This window comes from Letharia columbiana, assembly GCF_014066305.1.
Source record: "Letharia columbiana isolate WasteWater2 chromosome Unknown Sc0000007_s0, whole genome shotgun sequence".
NCBI lineage: Eukaryota > Fungi > Ascomycota > Lecanoromycetes > Lecanorales > Parmeliaceae > Letharia > Letharia columbiana.
In genome coordinates this window covers 519,199-537,012 of record NW_023501043.1, presented here as the reverse complement: position 1 = coordinate 537,012, position 17,814 = coordinate 519,199, and the positions used below count along the sequence as shown (strand labels likewise).

At 35.8% G+C, this 17,814-nt stretch overlaps 2 protein-coding genes across 2 annotated transcripts; one reads left to right on the top strand and one right to left on the bottom strand.

Annotated features, from left to right (window-relative positions):
- Positions 1 to 11,210: 11,210 nt before the first annotated feature.
- Positions 11,211 to 11,372, bottom strand: HO173_003182 (uncharacterized protein; the record flags this gene model as incomplete). Its single annotated transcript, XM_037305110.1, has 1 exon — positions 11,211 to 11,372. The coding sequence occupies one exon, from the start codon at positions 11,370 to 11,372 to the stop codon at positions 11,211 to 11,213; it is 162 nt and encodes a 53-aa protein (XP_037167975.1).
- Positions 11,373 to 16,389: 5,017 nt separating this feature from the next.
- Positions 16,390 to 16,596, top strand: HO173_003181 (uncharacterized protein; the record flags this gene model as incomplete). The annotated part of the gene is made up of 1 exon (XM_037305109.1): positions 16,390 to 16,596. One exon carries the CDS (start codon positions 16,390 to 16,392, stop codon positions 16,594 to 16,596), a length of 207 nt encoding a protein of 68 aa, XP_037167974.1.
- Positions 16,597 to 17,814: the final 1,218 nt, after the last annotated feature.

The window sequence follows — 17,814 nt, the reverse complement described above, 5'->3', positions numbered from 1 at the left end:
AAGATTAAATAAGACTCGCTCTATATTTAAGAGTATATATTCTTAAAAGCGTTAAGTAACTACTCGTAATATATCTCGTCGTTATTCTTATTATTCTCGTTATTCTCGTTATTCTCATTCTTATTATTCTTATTATTCTTATTATTCTCGTTATTTTTTCTTTTACTCGTAGTAACGATATCGATAATATCGTTATATAACTTTAGAATAGTATTTTATTTATCGATAATTCGAGTTACTTTAAGTCGTTCTTATTACGAATTTAGTATGCTTTAGAGAATTCTTACCGTTTAGATAGGGGTTCACGCTCTTTTAGCGCTTTGGCGCAACGGTTAGCGATAAGGCACGCTTTTCCGTAACAGTTCTATCGTATCTTAAAACTCTTTATCTTACTCTTCTTATTAAATATAAATAGAATTCTTTAAATAATAAGTATCGTAGTCTTTTTAAGTAGAAAGACTATAATCTCGATATAAATTTTATATATTAAAGGTTAGACGTTGCGTAGAATCTTAATAGCGAAATTTAAGATTATCGTATTAAAGAGATAGATTAAAGAGAAGTATAATAGATAATTTATTAAAGTCTAAATATATATTAAGAAGATCTAAAAGATATTATAGATTAAGATTAATAGTCTATTATTATATTATAGAGTACGAGATTATAACGTTACTATAGATTTTATTAATTTCTCTAAGATTATAACTAATTTTAAGAGTATAATTAAGAGAGAATATACTCGTTTTTCTATTATTAACGCCTTTTTTAATAATAATTTATAGTATATATAGTAATAGAAGAAGAGATATCATAATCGAAAAGAGTTAATTAAGATATAGTTTATAGAGATAGAATTTTTTAAAGAAGAAATAAAGAGAGACGGAGATAAAGTTAATATTATTAATAAAAATTTGATATTCGTAGTTAAGAAATTAAGTTGCTTCTCGAATAGATAAGATTTCCTCGATTTAGATCTTAATAATATTTTTTAAAATTATTAATAAAAAGAAAGCTAGCTTTTTAATTATTAAGTGTAATAATATTATTAAGTTATTATATCTCTATTAAGAATTAGTTCTAAGTGAAATCATATATATAAATAATATGTATGTGATATGATAACTCTATAAATGTAGGCCTACAGTAAAAGAAGTCTCTGCACTGCCAAGGCACTAAGCCCAATCGGGATACCTAGTAAAGGAATTCGTAATAATATTATAATCTCTTAGTAAGAATAGTATACTCTTATAATAGATATCTTTTTCTAAGAACGTTTTTAGAATAATAAGTTCTATCGAAAAATCGAAAGTAATATTAGAATTCTATTTAATACTACTCGCGATTAACATAACGAGTATTTAAATAGTTTAGATATATATGAATATCGTTATTATTATAATACTTTTTTTTAAAAAAATCGAGGTCGTTTACTAATAATCAGTATATATAATAGAATAAGGTAGGGCTGAGCTTGAAAACCTTGAATTTGTATGTGCAGCCAATCATCAATTCGGGTTCGCTACGCTCTTTGGTTAGACCGGCTGAGTCAGCCCGGTAGCCCTCCCGCGCCTCCCTCATCAAAAATTTGTGTGTAGAAGTTTTACACTCTGAAATAAGCAGCTCCCTACGGATGCTATTTCTTCATAATTTCGTAAATTATAGAGCTCAGTTTGCGCTTTCTAACGCTGTAAAAATTATGAAGTTTGGCCTACTATTGGTGAATTAAATGAACATTCAAATATGGTAGTTATGGTAGTCACACCAGACGCGTCCAGGATCGGATAATAATCCTTCCACCTGTTTGTTATTCTTCCATTATTCTACCAATTCTACCAATTCTATCAATTCTACCAATTCCACCAATATGAACACAATCGTCTTCGGTACCCCTCGCCCAATTAGAGCCCCTTACTGACGCCCCCAGGCCACCCCTCGGCAAATCCGCTACTGCTGGCAATCGAGGCCGCAAGTGAGCCTAACAGCTACCTACTACTGCTCATAAACGCGTTAGAAAGCCCTCAAAAAGAGCTCGAACGGATACGTCCTCCCCTACATACTCCTCCCAAGCCAGCGATAGGTGGGTTAAACTAACATTCAAATATTGTAGTCACACCAAACGCGTCCGGACGTCATATGCTCTCCACGATTCCACATCAAATCATCACTCAGCAAGCGGAGAACACCACTGCAACTTGGCCGTTCCACATCAAATCATCACTCAGCAAGCGGAGAACACCACTGCAACTTGGCCTGTCATCCCCACTGCATTGAGGAGTAAGAGGAGGAACTATAACAGGCAAATGCGGAGAATACTGCGGAGAAACCAAGCGGTAATAAGGCCACCATCGTCAAGAACACGGCTCAGCTCTCCAAGATCCCACGTCATATGCTCTCCACGATTCCACATCAAATCATCACTTAGTAAGCGGAGAACACCACTGTAACTTGGCCTGTTATCCCCACTGAATTGAGGAGTAAGAGGAGGAACTACAACAGGCAAATGCGGAGAACACTGCGGAGAAACCAAGCGGCAATAAGGCCACCATCGTCAAGAACACGGCTCAGCTCTCCAAGATCCCACGTTATATGCTCTCCACGGTTCCACATCAAATCATCACTCAGCAAGCGGAGAACACCACTGCAACTTGGCCGTTCCACATTAAATCATCACTCAGCAAGCGGAGAACACCACTGCAACTTGGCCTATTATCCCCACTACATTGAGGAGCAAGAGAAGGAACTACAATAGGTAAATGCGGAGAACACTGCGGAGAAACCAAGCGGCAACAAGGCCACCATCGTCAAGAACACGGCTCAGCTCTCCAAGATCCCACGTCATATGCTCTCCACGATTCCACATCAAATCATCACTCAGCAAGCGGAGAACACCACTGTAACTTGGCCTGTCATCCCCACTGTATTGAGGAGTAAGAGGAGGAACTACAACAGGCAAATGCGGAGAACACTGCGGAGAAACCAAGCGGCAACAAGGTCACCATCGTCAAGAACACGGCTCAGCTCTCCAAGATCCCACGTCATATGCTCTCCACGGTTCCACATCAAATCATCACTCAGCAAGCGGAGAACACCACTACAACTTGGCCTGTCATCCCCACTGCATTAATATGGTACATCACTGCAATAACGTCACAAGAGGAGGATCTACTATCACAGTCAATTGGGCCTCTATAGGAGGAACATCGGACGATACATATTTAGACGAATTGAAACCGTCCGATGTCTTGCTCTGATAGCTATTTCATTATTCGAAAGATTTTACTGCGACAGGAGATAATGTGGGATTCACACCACTAATTGGCATGTTGTCTCCATTTCTTTCCGGTATTTCGATACTTCTTGCCATAAGAACATAGCCTTTCTCTATTTTTTATAGGCAATTATTACGGATTAATCCTTCACATTTAATATACCTTCCTAATTAGGCCTTAGCGCGCCTCTCTCCGCACATAAGGTATGTGCCTGTATATCGCATAGATTAAATCAATTTTGTAGTGGTGGACGTAGGTCAAAAACGCACAGCAAGCGATCAGAGTTCGATTTGACTTAGGGCTAGGGCTAAAATTCCATTTGACTTAGAAAAATCCAACTCCATTTGACTTAGAAAAAAATAAAAATCCAACTCCATGAATTTAATTCATGGGCCTTTACTTGTATTAAATACTTAAATATAAGAAATAGAGCTAATTTTAAAGATATAAGATAATAATTATTCTATGAAAACTAAAGCTCTAATATAAGAATAATTCGATTTCGAAGTAGATTTAGACGTATCTAGCGATACTATAAAGAGATAAGTTTAGGCCTATAAATTATATTTATAGTCTATTTTTTTAATTAAAACTATTATTAAGAAATAGTTCTTAATATTATATAATATTAATAGAGTATAAAGTTATTTCATTAAAGTTAGTTCGATAATCACATATTTTGAAAATAACCTCTACTTATTTTCAACTTAGCGTCATATATATATAGGGTATTATTCGATTACTATATTTTTAGAATATTTTTTTAAAATATCTAAAAACAAGTCTCGAGTCTTGATTTTTTAATAAAATAAGACTACGTTCGCTAAAATAATAGACATCTATAATTAATATATATATATTAGAGTTACTCTAACTCTAACTCTATTAATAGAGATATTAATAGAGATATTAATAGAAATATTAATGATAATAATAGGGGTAATAGAAGTATTAATAATAGTTAAAGTCTATATAGTAGTAGTAGTAGATATCTCCGCCATAATAACGTAAACTGATAGAAATTCAATGGTCACTGATGAAGAAGATGATTTTCTTAATTTTTTGCGACGATTCTGACTCAGCCTCAGAAATAGAGTTACCGAACGGAATCGTATATATATTTTACATATTTTGAATATAAATTAGTATCATATTTTCATTTGCTAAGTAATAGCGTTATTTAGTAAAAATATATAGAGGTTATTTTCAAAATATGTAATTACCGAACTGGCCCTTAATCTATATGATCTACGGAGAGAGGCGCGCTAAGGCCTAATTAGGAAGGTGTACCGAGTGTGAAGGATTAATCCGTAACAATTGCCTATAAAAAACAGAGAAAGGCCGTGTCCTCATGGCAAGAAGTATCGAAATACCGGAAAGAAATGGAGACAACGTGCTAATTAGTGGTGTGAATCCCACAATATCTCCTGCCGCAGTGAAATCTTTCGAATAATTAAATAGCTGTAGACATCGGACGGTTTCAATTCGTCCAAATATGCATCGTCCGATGTTTCTCCTGCAGAGGCCTAATTGACTGTGATCGTCGCAGTAGATCCTCCTTTTGTGACGTTATTGCAGTGATGTACCATATCAATGCAGTGGGGATGACAGGCCAAGTTGCAGTGGTGTTCTCCGCTTGCTGAGTGATGATTTGATGTGGAACCATAGAGAGTATATGACGCGGGATCTTGGAGAGCTGAGCCGTGTTCTTGACGATGGTGGCCTTGTTGCCGCTTGGTTTCTCCGCAGTGTTCTCCGTAGTGTTCTCCGCAGTGTTCTTCGCATTTGCCTGTTGTAGTTGCTCCTCTTACTCCTCCTCTTGATTGGTGGATTGGTAGAATAATAGAAGAAATATGGTTACACAAACAGGTGGAAGGATTATTATCCGATCCCGGACGCGTTTAGTGTAACTACGATATTTGAATGTTAATTTAATCCACCAATAGTAGGCCAAACTTCATTATTTTTACATCGTTAGAAAGCGCACACTAAGCTCTACAATTTACGAAATTATGAAGAAATAGCATTCGTAGGGAGCTGGTTGTTTCAGAGTGTAAGACTTCTACATACAAATTTTTGATGAGAAGACTCGGGAGGGCTAGCGGGCTGACTTAGATAGTCTAGCCAAAACGCGTAATAACTTCGAATTTATAATTGGCTGTATATATAAATTCAAGGTTTTCTAGCTCAGCCCTACCTTATTCTTTTATATAAAGCACGTCCCCGTTAAAAGTTATTATCTCTCGAGATTTACCCGGCTACTACTAGCTTCCCACTAAATATATATATTAGATACTTCTAAATAGTTATTAAATAGAGGATAAGTAACTCATATCAAAAAAAAATATAATATTCGACTCTATCTTTAACATATTCGAATACGATATAATATTACTTAATATGAAATATTCTATAGAATATATTATATCTTTTCGACCAGTAAATTTAACTCTTTACTAGAGTTTTATTAAGATAGATTCTTAAATCTTAACGTTATTAATTTAATATTAAATAAATTATATAGCGAGTCGAATAATAGCTTCGCTATAGTTTTAATAATATAATCGCGATTTTTATATAATAATAATTAATTTACTTCCTTCGATAAGAATATATCTTTATATTCTTTTAACTTATTAAAAGATTTAAAGATAATCTCTACGCTATTTATATAAATACTCTATATTTTAACTACGTTAATTTTATATTTCTTATTTATAATCATTATTCTAGCTATAATTAAGATATAGATAATCTTATACTCTTTTAAGATATTCGCGAATTATTTAAACGCTAAAATCTTAAATAACTACTTTTTAATCTCGAAACGCTAAGTTTAATCTTTTATATTTATCTTAATTTATTTATTAATTAAAATTAAAAGATCTAAAATTATTAAAAGATCTTTCTTATTAATAATATAAAAAATATATTTATAGCGCTTAATACGCTTTTAACTATCTTATAAATAATAGATAATTGAGTAGATATTATAGTTATAAGTTAGTTTTCTATTTATATATATAGATTTTAATAAGAAATTCTTAATCTAAATTAAATTCTACTTAATTATAAAACGCTATTTTAATTTATTTATCTCTATACTATTATTAAAATATATCTTAATAAAAGTTTATAAATTAACGATAGAATAAATATTATCTTTATCTTTATCTTTATTATTACGAAATCTTCGATAGAAATTTCTTTTTTTTTATTTAATTAATTATATAAAGTTTATAATTACTAGTTAAGTTAATTAATATATTATTAAAATTATTTATTTTCTATTTTTTTAATTTAATATAGATAGATATATAATATCTTTTCTCTTTATAGTTATAACTTCTTATAATTTTTTATATTATTTAATAAAATCTATTATTTTTCCTTTTATTCTTAAATTAATAATCTTAAAGCTATATATCTCTTAGATCCAAATCGTTTTATTTATACGACGACTACGATTTATTATATTAAGAGTTTTAATTTTCTTAATATTAATTCTCTTATAAATTAGAAATATTACTTATTTTATATTCTCTAAAAGATTCTTACTTTTAATTATTATTTTTTAAGCGTATTATAAGCGTTAAAAGCTTATTTCGCTTAGTTAATATAATTTAAATATTAATTAATTAATTAATAGCGAAGGTTCGTATAAAGCTTTATAAATAAGTGATATACTTATTAATTTTTAATATATCTATTTATTTATATTTTTAATAATTGAAGATAATTATTAAATTAGCGTATAGTAAGTCTAATTTTATCTTTAAGTAATATTTAAATATACTTAAATAACGTTAAATTTATAATTTACTAAATCTTTAATTTAATTTAATAAAAATTTAATAATCTTCTATTATATATAGTTATAATTTAAAAATCTTTTCTTCTTATTAATATATAGCTTTTTTTAATTATTATTAAGAGGTTAACCAGTCTAAAGAATCTTATTCTTTTCGATAAAAAAGTTTTTCGATATTAGACGAAACGCTCTACTTATCTCTTATTATAAGAGCTCGATATTCTTAAATACTCTTTCTATAATAGATTAATAATTTCTTTAATTAAATTATCTTTCGAGATCGCTAAAAGATATTATTATATTCGAGATCGATATTAATTATAATTCTCTTCGTTTCTAAAGTTGCTAATAATCTCGATATATTATCGCTACTATTATAACTACGATCTATAGATATATAATCTTATTTAAGTAATATAATCTCTACTTTTAGAGATTAAGAATAACGTTTTTATATTAATATATCTCGACGATAAATAATATACTCTACTCTATTAATTAAGATATAAATAGATTTATTAATTCATTTATTAATATCTTACTTTCTATTAAAAGTACTTTCTTAACTATAGATAGTATTATCGTTATTATTACTATTACTTAATTCTTTATTATCTATAAATAATATAAAAATCTCTTTATTAGAGTTTATAATATATTATATACTCTAATATCTCTAATTATATTATAATTATATTATATTTAATATTATATTAATCGATAATAACTTATTTTATAGATATTATAACTACGATCTAGTCGTAATTACTATATTAATTTAGAATTATTATCTCTAAAAAGAATTAAAGAATTAGAATTATTAGACTCGATCTTAGATTAGAGTTTTAGAGTTATATAGTAATATAGAATTAGAAAGATATATATATTTATATATAGATTTAATAGTAAAACTAATCTTTAAGAAAATAAAGAAAACTTAAGGGAATCGCTTATTTAAGCTTATTCGCTAAGACTTCGTTAAGCGTATATAGATTAAACGATCTAGAGTTCTCTCGCTTAGAATTTATAAGTCTCTTTTCTAACAATATAGAAGCCTTAATAGCAAGAAAGAAATAGAATTATTAATCGTTATTGTACGGAGTTATTATAGAATTTTAGTGAGAAGTAGACATTTAAGTATTGAATCGAACTTACTTAGTTTCATAAGGAAACGCGAAATACTAGAAGATACGAAATTTTTAAATCCGATAAATCCGACTTAGATGGCTACTACTATTATAGCTATTACTACTACTTATTTAAATAACTTACTATTATAGTCTATTATAATAGCTAATACTACGATATTATAGTCGTCGTCTATAAATCTAATATAGTAAGTATCTCTATTTTAAACTTAGATATAATCTATTTTTATTTTAACGATATATATATTTAAGTAGTATTTAATATTTCGAAGACTTTATTATAGGCTTTACCGTAGTAACTATAGTAAGATAGAAGAGATAAAAGTAGTAAAAGAGGTAGAAGAGATAAGATAGTAGAAGAATAGGTAGTAGAAGAAGAGGTACGATTTTCACGAAGTAATAAATCGATAAGGTCTAAAAATCGAGGAATTAAGTTCTTTAATATAAAAGCCTTGATAGCAAGAAAGAACTAGAATTTTTTATCCTTATTATACGGAGTTGCCATAGAATTTTGATGAGAAGTAGGCATTTAAGTGTTAGACCGGACTTATCGGATTTTAAAATTTCGCATTTCCTAGTATTTCGCGTTTCCTCATGAAACTAAGTATCGGATTTAAGATTCCGCATTTCCTATAGAGTAGTATTATGCGTTTTCTCATGAAATTAAGTATTCTAGTAAACTATATTTTCTAATAATAATAGGTAATGGACCCATAAACCCGCGGTCCCACTGTTGCGAGTTGACTCACCTATTCATTTTTAGTATTCTCATTCTCACGCATCACACATATATAGGGTATATAGATATGAGATATTAAGTGATTAGGCCGTTCTCGACGCCGGGATAACAGCTGAATAGAGGCCTAAACAGACGTATTCGTACCTCGGCGCCGAGAAAACTCCCACGTCTATAATATAGATCTGAAGTGAAATAATAGCTAGCTATATATAGGTGTAAGTAAGTAAAATAAAAAGTATATAATAGCTCTAAAAGAGACGAAATCGAATAAAGAGCTATTAATAGATATAAAATAGATAACTATATAGCTCGTAGTGAACTAGTCTTAGCTTAGCTCTATCGACCTTAAGATAAGTCTAAGTAGAAAACCTTATTAAGCTTTATTTTTTTGATGGTTTAACTGATATGAGATATTTACTTCTAGATATATATTAGTATTAATAGATTTCGAGGTAGCTTTAATCCGAAGCGAGCTATCTCGAAACTATTTTAAAGAAACTTAATAATCTATAACTTCGATATATTATTACTCGATAACCGAACTGTTACTTTTTATAAATATTTATAAATATATTCTTAATATTAGTATATATAACGAGTAAAGGCCTATGAATTAAATTCATAATCATTTTTTTAATTAAGGCTATCGAGTAAGTAGGTAAGCGATCTTTAATGAGCGAACTTTGGTGAGCGATATTTGAATTCCTTACGCTTTAATAATTATAAGACTAAATTTCAGAATTCTTAAAAATTCGGAAAGCACAAACAGCGCTTCAAAATTTAAAAAAAAAATCTCAAAATTTTAATAGAAAACAAAAAAGTTATTCTATGTGTCAATAATATACGGAGGTTGCACGAAAGTCCTGAACATGCGCTAAAACCCTTGGTATTCTTGGTATTTCTAGCATTTTAGTAAATTTCTTAAATAGCTTTATAATCTACATACGATGTTTTATATAATTACGTATATACTGATTTGCTCGGTTAGCTGGATTATAGGGCCGCTTATCCCCTCTTTACGGCCCTTTCGATACTCGTTATCGCCTCGTAAACGAATAACTTCGGCAATATGTCTAGGTATACGCTCTATTCACTCCTGAATTCTCTTCTGTGACAATTTATGCTTTTATTGCGCTGCTATCGCTACTGTGCACACAGTAATATCGCAACTATATACCCCGTATGCATGCAGTAATATCGCTACTATGTACTTCATATGCATACACTTTATATATATAGTATTGATGTGATATTTAAGATATTCAAGATATTTGCCAAGAATGCCAAGGGTTTTGAAGCCCTAACCCTAATGTTCAGGACTTTCGGTGGCAACCTCCGTACACCTATTTTTTTGATGAGGGAGGCGTGGGAGGGCGAGTTTTTGATGGTTGCGGACGCTAATTTATTTACCCGCGATGACTTAGCCGGTCTAATCAAAGAGCGTAGCGAACCCGAATTTATGATTAACTGTATATATAAATTCAAGGTTTTCAAGCTCAGCCCTACCTTATTCTTTTATATATACTGACGAGTAAAGGCCTATGAATTAAATTCATGAAGTTGGATTTTTCTAAGTCAAATCGAATTTTAGCCCTAGCCCTAAGTGAAATCGAAATCTGATCGCTTGCTATGCGTTTTTGACCTACTTCCACCACTATAAAATTGATTTAATCTATATGATATACAGGCATATATATGCGGAGAGAGGCGCGCTAAGGCCTATTTAGGAAGGTGTATTGAGTGTGGAGGATTGATCCATAATAATTGCCTATAAAAAATAGAGAAAGGCTATATCCTTATGGCAAGAAGTATCGAAATACCGAAAAGAAATGGAGACAACGTGCCAATTAGTGGTGTGAATCCCACAATATCTCCTGCCGTAGTGAAATCTTTCGAATAATGAGATAGCTGTAGACATCGGACGGTTTCAATTCGTCCAAATATGTATCGTCCGATGTCCCTCCTGCAGAGGCCCAATTGACTGTGATCATCGCAGTAGATCCTCCTCTTGTGACGTCATTGTAGTGATGTACCATATCAATACAGTGGGGATGACAGGCCAAGTTGCAGTGGTGTTCTCCGCTTGCTGAGTAATGATTTGACGTGGGATCTTGGAGAGCTGAGCCGTGTTCTTGACGATGGTGGTCTTATTGCCACTTGGTTTCTTCGCAGTATTCTCCGTAGTGTTCTCCGCATTTGCCTGTTGTAGTTCCTTCTCTTGCTCCTTCTCTTGTAGAGTATCAGACTGAGTGGCTAGCTGAGTGGCTGACTGAGTGGATGACTAAGTGACTGGCTGACGACGCTTGCTGAGTGATGATTTGACGTGGGATCTTGGAGAGTTGAGCCGTGTTCTTGACGATGGTGGCCTTGTTGCCGCTTGGTTTCTCCGCAGTGTTCTCCATAGTGTTCTCCGCAGTGTTCTCCGCATTTGCCTGTTGTAGTTCCTCCTCTTACTCCTTAATGCAGTGGGGATAACAGGCTAAGTTGCAGTGGTGTTCTCCGCTTGCTGAGTGATGATTTGATGTGGAACCGTGGAGAGCATATAACGTGGGATCTTGGAGAGCTGAGCCGTGTTCTTGGTGCTGGGGGCCTTGTTGCCGCTTGATTTCTCCGTAGTGTTCTCCGTATTCGCCTGCTGTATTGACTTCTCTTGCACTGGCTGAGTGGATTGGTGTGAGACCGTGGAGAGTAGGCCTGTTGTGTTACTGCTGCTGATGACTGTCTCCGTAGTGTTCTCCGCATTCGCCTATTGTAGATCCTCCTCTTGTTCAACTGAGTGCGAGGGTATCGACGCGTTTATGAGTAGTAGTAGGTACCTGTTGGGCTCGCTTGCGGCCTCGATTGCCAGTAGTAGCGGATTCGCCGAGGGGTGGCCTGGGGGCGTTAGTAGGGGCTCTAAGAGGCGGGTAAAAGGGGTGTATGTGCCTGAACCGGACGCGTTTGGTGTGACTACAATATTTGGATGTCAGTTTAACCCACTTATCGCTGGCTTGGGAGGAGTATGTAGGGGAGAACGTATCCGTTCGGGCTCTTTTTAAGGGCCTTCCAACGCGTTTATGAGTAGTAGTAGGTAGCTGTTGGGCTCGCTTGCGGCCTCGATTGCCAGCAGTAGCGGATTCGCCGAGGGGTGGCCTGGCTCTAAGAGGCGGGCAAAAGGGGTGTACGTACCTGAAACGTTGAGTGACCTTTGGGCGAGGGGTATCGAAGACGATTGTGATAGAATTGGTAGAGTGGTGGAAGAATAATGGTTACATAAACAGGTGGAAGGATTATTATCCGATCCCGGACGCGTCTGGTGTGACTACCATGACTACCATATTTGAATATCCATTTAATCCACCAATAGTAGGCCAAACTTCATTATTTTTACAGCGTTAGAAAGCGCACACTGAGCTCTATAATTTACGAAATTATGAAGAAATAGTATCCGTAGGGAGCTGGTTATTTCAGAGTGTAAAACTTCTACACACAAATTTTTGATGAGGGAGCTCGGGAGGGCTAGCGGGCTGACTCAGTCAGTCTAGCCAAAAGGCGTAATAACCCCGAATTTATGATTGGCTGCACATACAAATTCAAGGTTTTCTAGTTCAGCCCTACCTTATTCTTTTATATATACTGATATACTGATAGAATGAGGTAGGGCTGAGCTTGAAAACCTTGAATTTGTATATGCAGTCAATTATTAATTTATTAGGTCTACGCTTTTTAGTTAGACACCACGGATAAATAAATTAGCGTCCGCAACTATTAAAAATCTCTCCTCCTACTTTTTACTATTTTCTATTAAAATTTTAAGTTTTTTTTTTTAAATTATAGCCCGAGACATGCGCTTTTCAGAAATGAAAAAATTTTAAAATTCGGTCTTATAATTATTAAAGCGCAAGGAATTCAAATATCGCTCACCAAAGTTCGCTCGACAGCCCTGATCAAAAAACAGGTGCACATTATTTAATTTTAGAATAACTTTTTTATTTTCTATTAAAATTTTAAAATTTTTTATTTAAATTATAGAACGTAATATGGGCTTTCAAATAAAAAAAGAATTACTAAATTTAGTCTTATAGATATTTAAAGGCAAGGAATTCAGATATCGCTCATTAAAGATCGCTTATTAAAATTTACTCGACAGCCCTAATTGAAAAAATGATTATGAATTTAATTCATAGGCCTTTACTCGTATATAATAATAATATATCAAATTTTCTAAATTTAAAGTTCGAAGTCTTTAAAGTTATTAAGCTTTTTAATTTTTTTCTCTAAAAATCTTAAAATAATTAAAATATTAAATAGTTAAATAAATCAAAAAATAATATTAATAAAACTTTATATATCTTTACTTATATCTATAAATTATTAAATATTAATTTAAAATTATAAATTAATTAATAAATTAATTAAGATAATAGCTTAGATAAATTAAATTTAAATAAATATTTAATAAATATAAATTTATAAAAACTGGCCTGGCTTATTCTATAATAATATTCTTAGACAAACCTACTCTTCTAAAGTATACGCGCTTCTGTATCTCATTGAGCGAGGTCTTCGGTCTATATCATCGTTTGTTTCTTCGCTGTGAGAACCAGTTCCACTTGAGACCGCCTTCTCTCCAAGTCATCCGACACTCACACCACAAACCCTGCTCTATGTCTGTCAGCTCCGCAAGATTTTGGATACATTATCTTTCTAGAACCGCAAGCTTCCAGTCACGGCCTGAGCTTACAGATTTGTCGACCGACCTTTTTATCCCAGAGCCTTTTCCTCTACTCGTTGAAGTAGAATCTACAATTCTCATTTCCGTTAAGAACGATATCCAGGCCGTCATTGAAACCTTTGAGCCATCAAAAACAAGCTTGAGAAGACCTTCAAGACACTTCATAACCCTATAATGAAGTGTATCCCTTGAGAGTTGGATGTGGAGTAGCCACTTGGCTGCCCGTTCTGGCTTATGAAACTGTACAGGATAAGTAGGGATCAGGCCTTCACATACCAATACTGGTCAGCACAATTGACTGGTTAAGGCCTATCGACACCGATGCCATCTTCGAGAACGAAACAAAGGTGAACTTATGTATACGTCACTGCCGCTCTCATTCATAATTGATGCTAATCTGCTTTGCACACAGCTCGAGCAGGCTGCCCTTTATCTTATATTGTCTGCAGATAATAAACCCTACGGCTGCCACATTTCTACGCCCATTCTAGCCTACCGTATTTCAATATGGTGTGTTTAAAGAGGATGGGATAATGATGGCGCGGACCAGGTGAGGACCATAGACAGAGTCAATGGGAGACTGAGCACAAAGCCGATCAGCGAGAGGGGTGTGGGAGGCGGTAGAACACATTGATTGAGGTATAGAGTGGAGGTAGAGTCAGTGAGCTTCTTCAGGTAACCAACATTGATCAAGGAGTCATAAACGGTCTCGTGAATACACACGGGTAAGTCGTTCCCGGACACCATTCACTGCTGTTCGCAATTACTGCTACACGGTCACTCTAATCTTGTGTGACTGCATGGGCGCCGTGAAGTCTTTACGAGCTTCACTGCATCCGTGTGAAGGTCTACCTTGGACACCCCCAAGTATTTAAACCTCCCAAACTTTCGGCACCGTTGCTTTTAGACACACATCTCTCTCCGTCCACGTCTCTCGTGACGATTCGTTCATTGTGTGCTACGGCGATCAACATTTCAAGTACTTTTGATCTATTCAATCTCAAACTATTGCCGCACATCTCTACATCTACCCGGTACCAGTATTTTGTATATCTATACATACCAAAGTCCAACGCGAATCCGAACGCTGCTACAAACGGTGCTCAACAGAGTATGGAGATGATGAATTTTAGCTGAATGATCGCATTCCGGAAGCTCACCGTGACCACATCTGAATTTCCCGCTTTGATTTTGCGTGAGAGTCATCCGAGGACTTTGCGTCATACATAAAGTACGTTGATGCCCATTGTCGTCTCACATGTCAGTGGAGATTCCTTGAGAAAGGTAAGACGGAACGAGACTAGATATGGCTAATGAACGTTAAATAGAATGAGAGATACTCAACCGACGAAGAATGAACCCATCATCGTGCCCTAACTCGCAGATAGCTCTTCAACAAACAAAGAGCAGCACTTGACTGACTCTAATCATAATTTTGTCAAGTTTGATATCGATATGACCGCCAGCGTATCTTCAAATACTCGATTATTGAGAGGACTTGCGTGAAATTATCTGAACTTGATAATAAAGATTGTTTAGACTTGGCTGCTCCTACACCTCACCGCTAGCCTAAAGGTGAATGTCGCAGAGAACAGAACGTGTTTACGGCAAAATTTATAGCTGGAAGTCGCAATTTAGATAGAGTTTACTCAATCTTTTAATTTATCTGGCAAGCACTTGAGCATACTTCTATCTTATACCATTCTACGGTTCCATCCCGATCGAATATCTTCAACTCAGGAATGGCCCCAAACACCCTGAAAACTCTGTCGCTGAGATCTCAAGATCAACGAAAAGCTTTCCGCGGTTTCGTACTTCTGAATCCTCGAAGGTGAAACCTTAGTCAGCTCCCAAATTGTCGAGGTGAACTGTTTACTTCGGAAACCCAAATCTAGCCCTTTTTTGAATACCATCTGTCTCGCGTACAAATAGTATTTCTTCTTGTTCTAAGTTCTTAAAAAAAAGGCAAGCTGCTGGTGAATTTGAAGAGTTTCAATCATTAGATTAGATTTTCTCTTCTCCTCTCATTCTCCAAGGTCTTACGAATACTTACAAGCGTTTGCAAGCGTTCGACTAATTAGTCGAACTAACGTCGTCACAGATATGGGCGAGCTCCTGCGCAACTCTAACAGATGTCAGGATTCGCGATTATCCTGTTTTTACGAGTGACTGAAAGCCTCTCTGGATCTGGAGAAAGGTATTTGAATTTCTATTTCCCCTACCTCTACATTACATCTAATTCCAGATTGTGATTAAGGCGCAGGGTTCGATACTTCACATCTAGTTTACTGATGTATTCAAGCAGCCCCCCAAGGCGGTTCAGGGACTACCAGCAGTCAATTGAAAGAAGCCCGAGAACAACGCCAAGCTCTTCTCAGCAATTCTGACTTTCATTCCTAAAACACCGGATTATAAGGCTACCACCACCCTTGCCCCTTTCGCCAAGTGTCAGCACATCATAAATGGCCGTGTCACCAAGCGTATTTCTCCAGCACTCGCGAATTATAGCAATACAGCCTCTGATATCCTCAAGAACACCACCTTCGCTTGAGACACAACCTTATAGCTCCACAACGTCTACGAAGCGGAACATTGGCGAGGTTATCGATCTTGCTATCGATAACGATAACGCCAAGTCGTTAGAACTCATTGAGCGCAAAAAGTCGAGAAGCTTCACTTATTGAACTGAGATTTTCATCGAAGCGATGACTGGGCAGTCAGACGAGAATGGACGTCTTTCACCACATCAGCAGCGAAAGGTGCAATGTCGAAAGGTGCCATGCGAGAACGAAAATATCCCAGTAATCATTGGTGGTCCTGGAAAGCTATCACTCAGCATCGAGGATTCGACAATTGACAAGTTCCAAAGTTCCCCTGAAGAGTTCCTACATACTGGTCCGAATCCGGGATAAGCCTGAACGATAAATCGCTTGCCAAAGCCTCGGTGGACGCATGTCGCCCGTGGGCAACCAGCGACCGTTCATGACAATGCCGCGCATAAAGCCATGGTCCGAGAATTCCTCGCGGAACATGGGATGACCTATTGGGCCGATCTCTATCGAGATCACCTTGAGGAAAAAGATGTAACAAAGGTTTTTTGATACCCACGAGATGCTGACCGAGAAGCCTCTAGGTGAGCAATCGGCAAAAGACATCAGAAGGCGGAGATATTGATCAGCGTCACAGATGTCCTACATGAACCCTGGCGGGAGATCCCGTCCCTGCCCTTCCAGGGCGCAAGAGTCACCAACGACCACTTCCATGGTCAGCCTCGAAGGTGCCTTAGGTGCATCTATCATTACCGATCGAAAAGATGATTTCGCAACGCCAGAAAGAGCCTTGACAACAGCAAAGACCATATCAATGCCATATTGAGAAAGGCTGCAGACACGGTTTAGATCTAAACCCCCTGCGTGATAGCATTGTGCGACGAGGAGGGAAGAAGTATATGTATATGCAGAGCTGCTGGCACCAAAGGTAGAATCTCCCTGCGAGCCTAAGATCTCCATCAAAGCTAATTTGCTGTATAGCCGGTCGTCCTGCCAAGAAGCCAAAGGGTTCTGCCGCCAAGGTCAACACTGGTGGCATCCGTGATCGCCACCTCACCCACCTAAAACTCTCATACATGACGGAAATTTTTCCAAAAAGCGAATGGACTGGGCGCCATCTTTGAGAACCTTGGGCAAGGCTCGAATACAAGCGAGGGTAGAAGACCCGATCTCGACGGAAACAATATCGCGAGATACAAAGACACCAAAGCGAGCAAGAGTCAACTTCTCTGTTGGAGCACCATATGGGAAGATTGGAAAACTAGAAAGAAGGCTGATCCCGAGATACCTCTCAGTGAAAAGATTCCACCGCGGCCTCTTCCAATGCCCAGTATGCGATTCGCAGTTCATCAAGTGGCAGTGAGTCAACTACCATTTTGAGAGCTGCGTCGCCAAGAATGGGAATTCAAAGGATTTGGAGTGGAGCAATCATCAAAGCCTTGAAAGAGTGGCGAAACGTGCTGCCCCAGGTAGCAAGGATTCACATACCACTAGAACGTGAGCAGCCGCTTCGGAGGAATTGCCCGCGGATACTCAAATCACAATGGCGGCGCCGATTGCCCATATGAGAGCACCATTGCC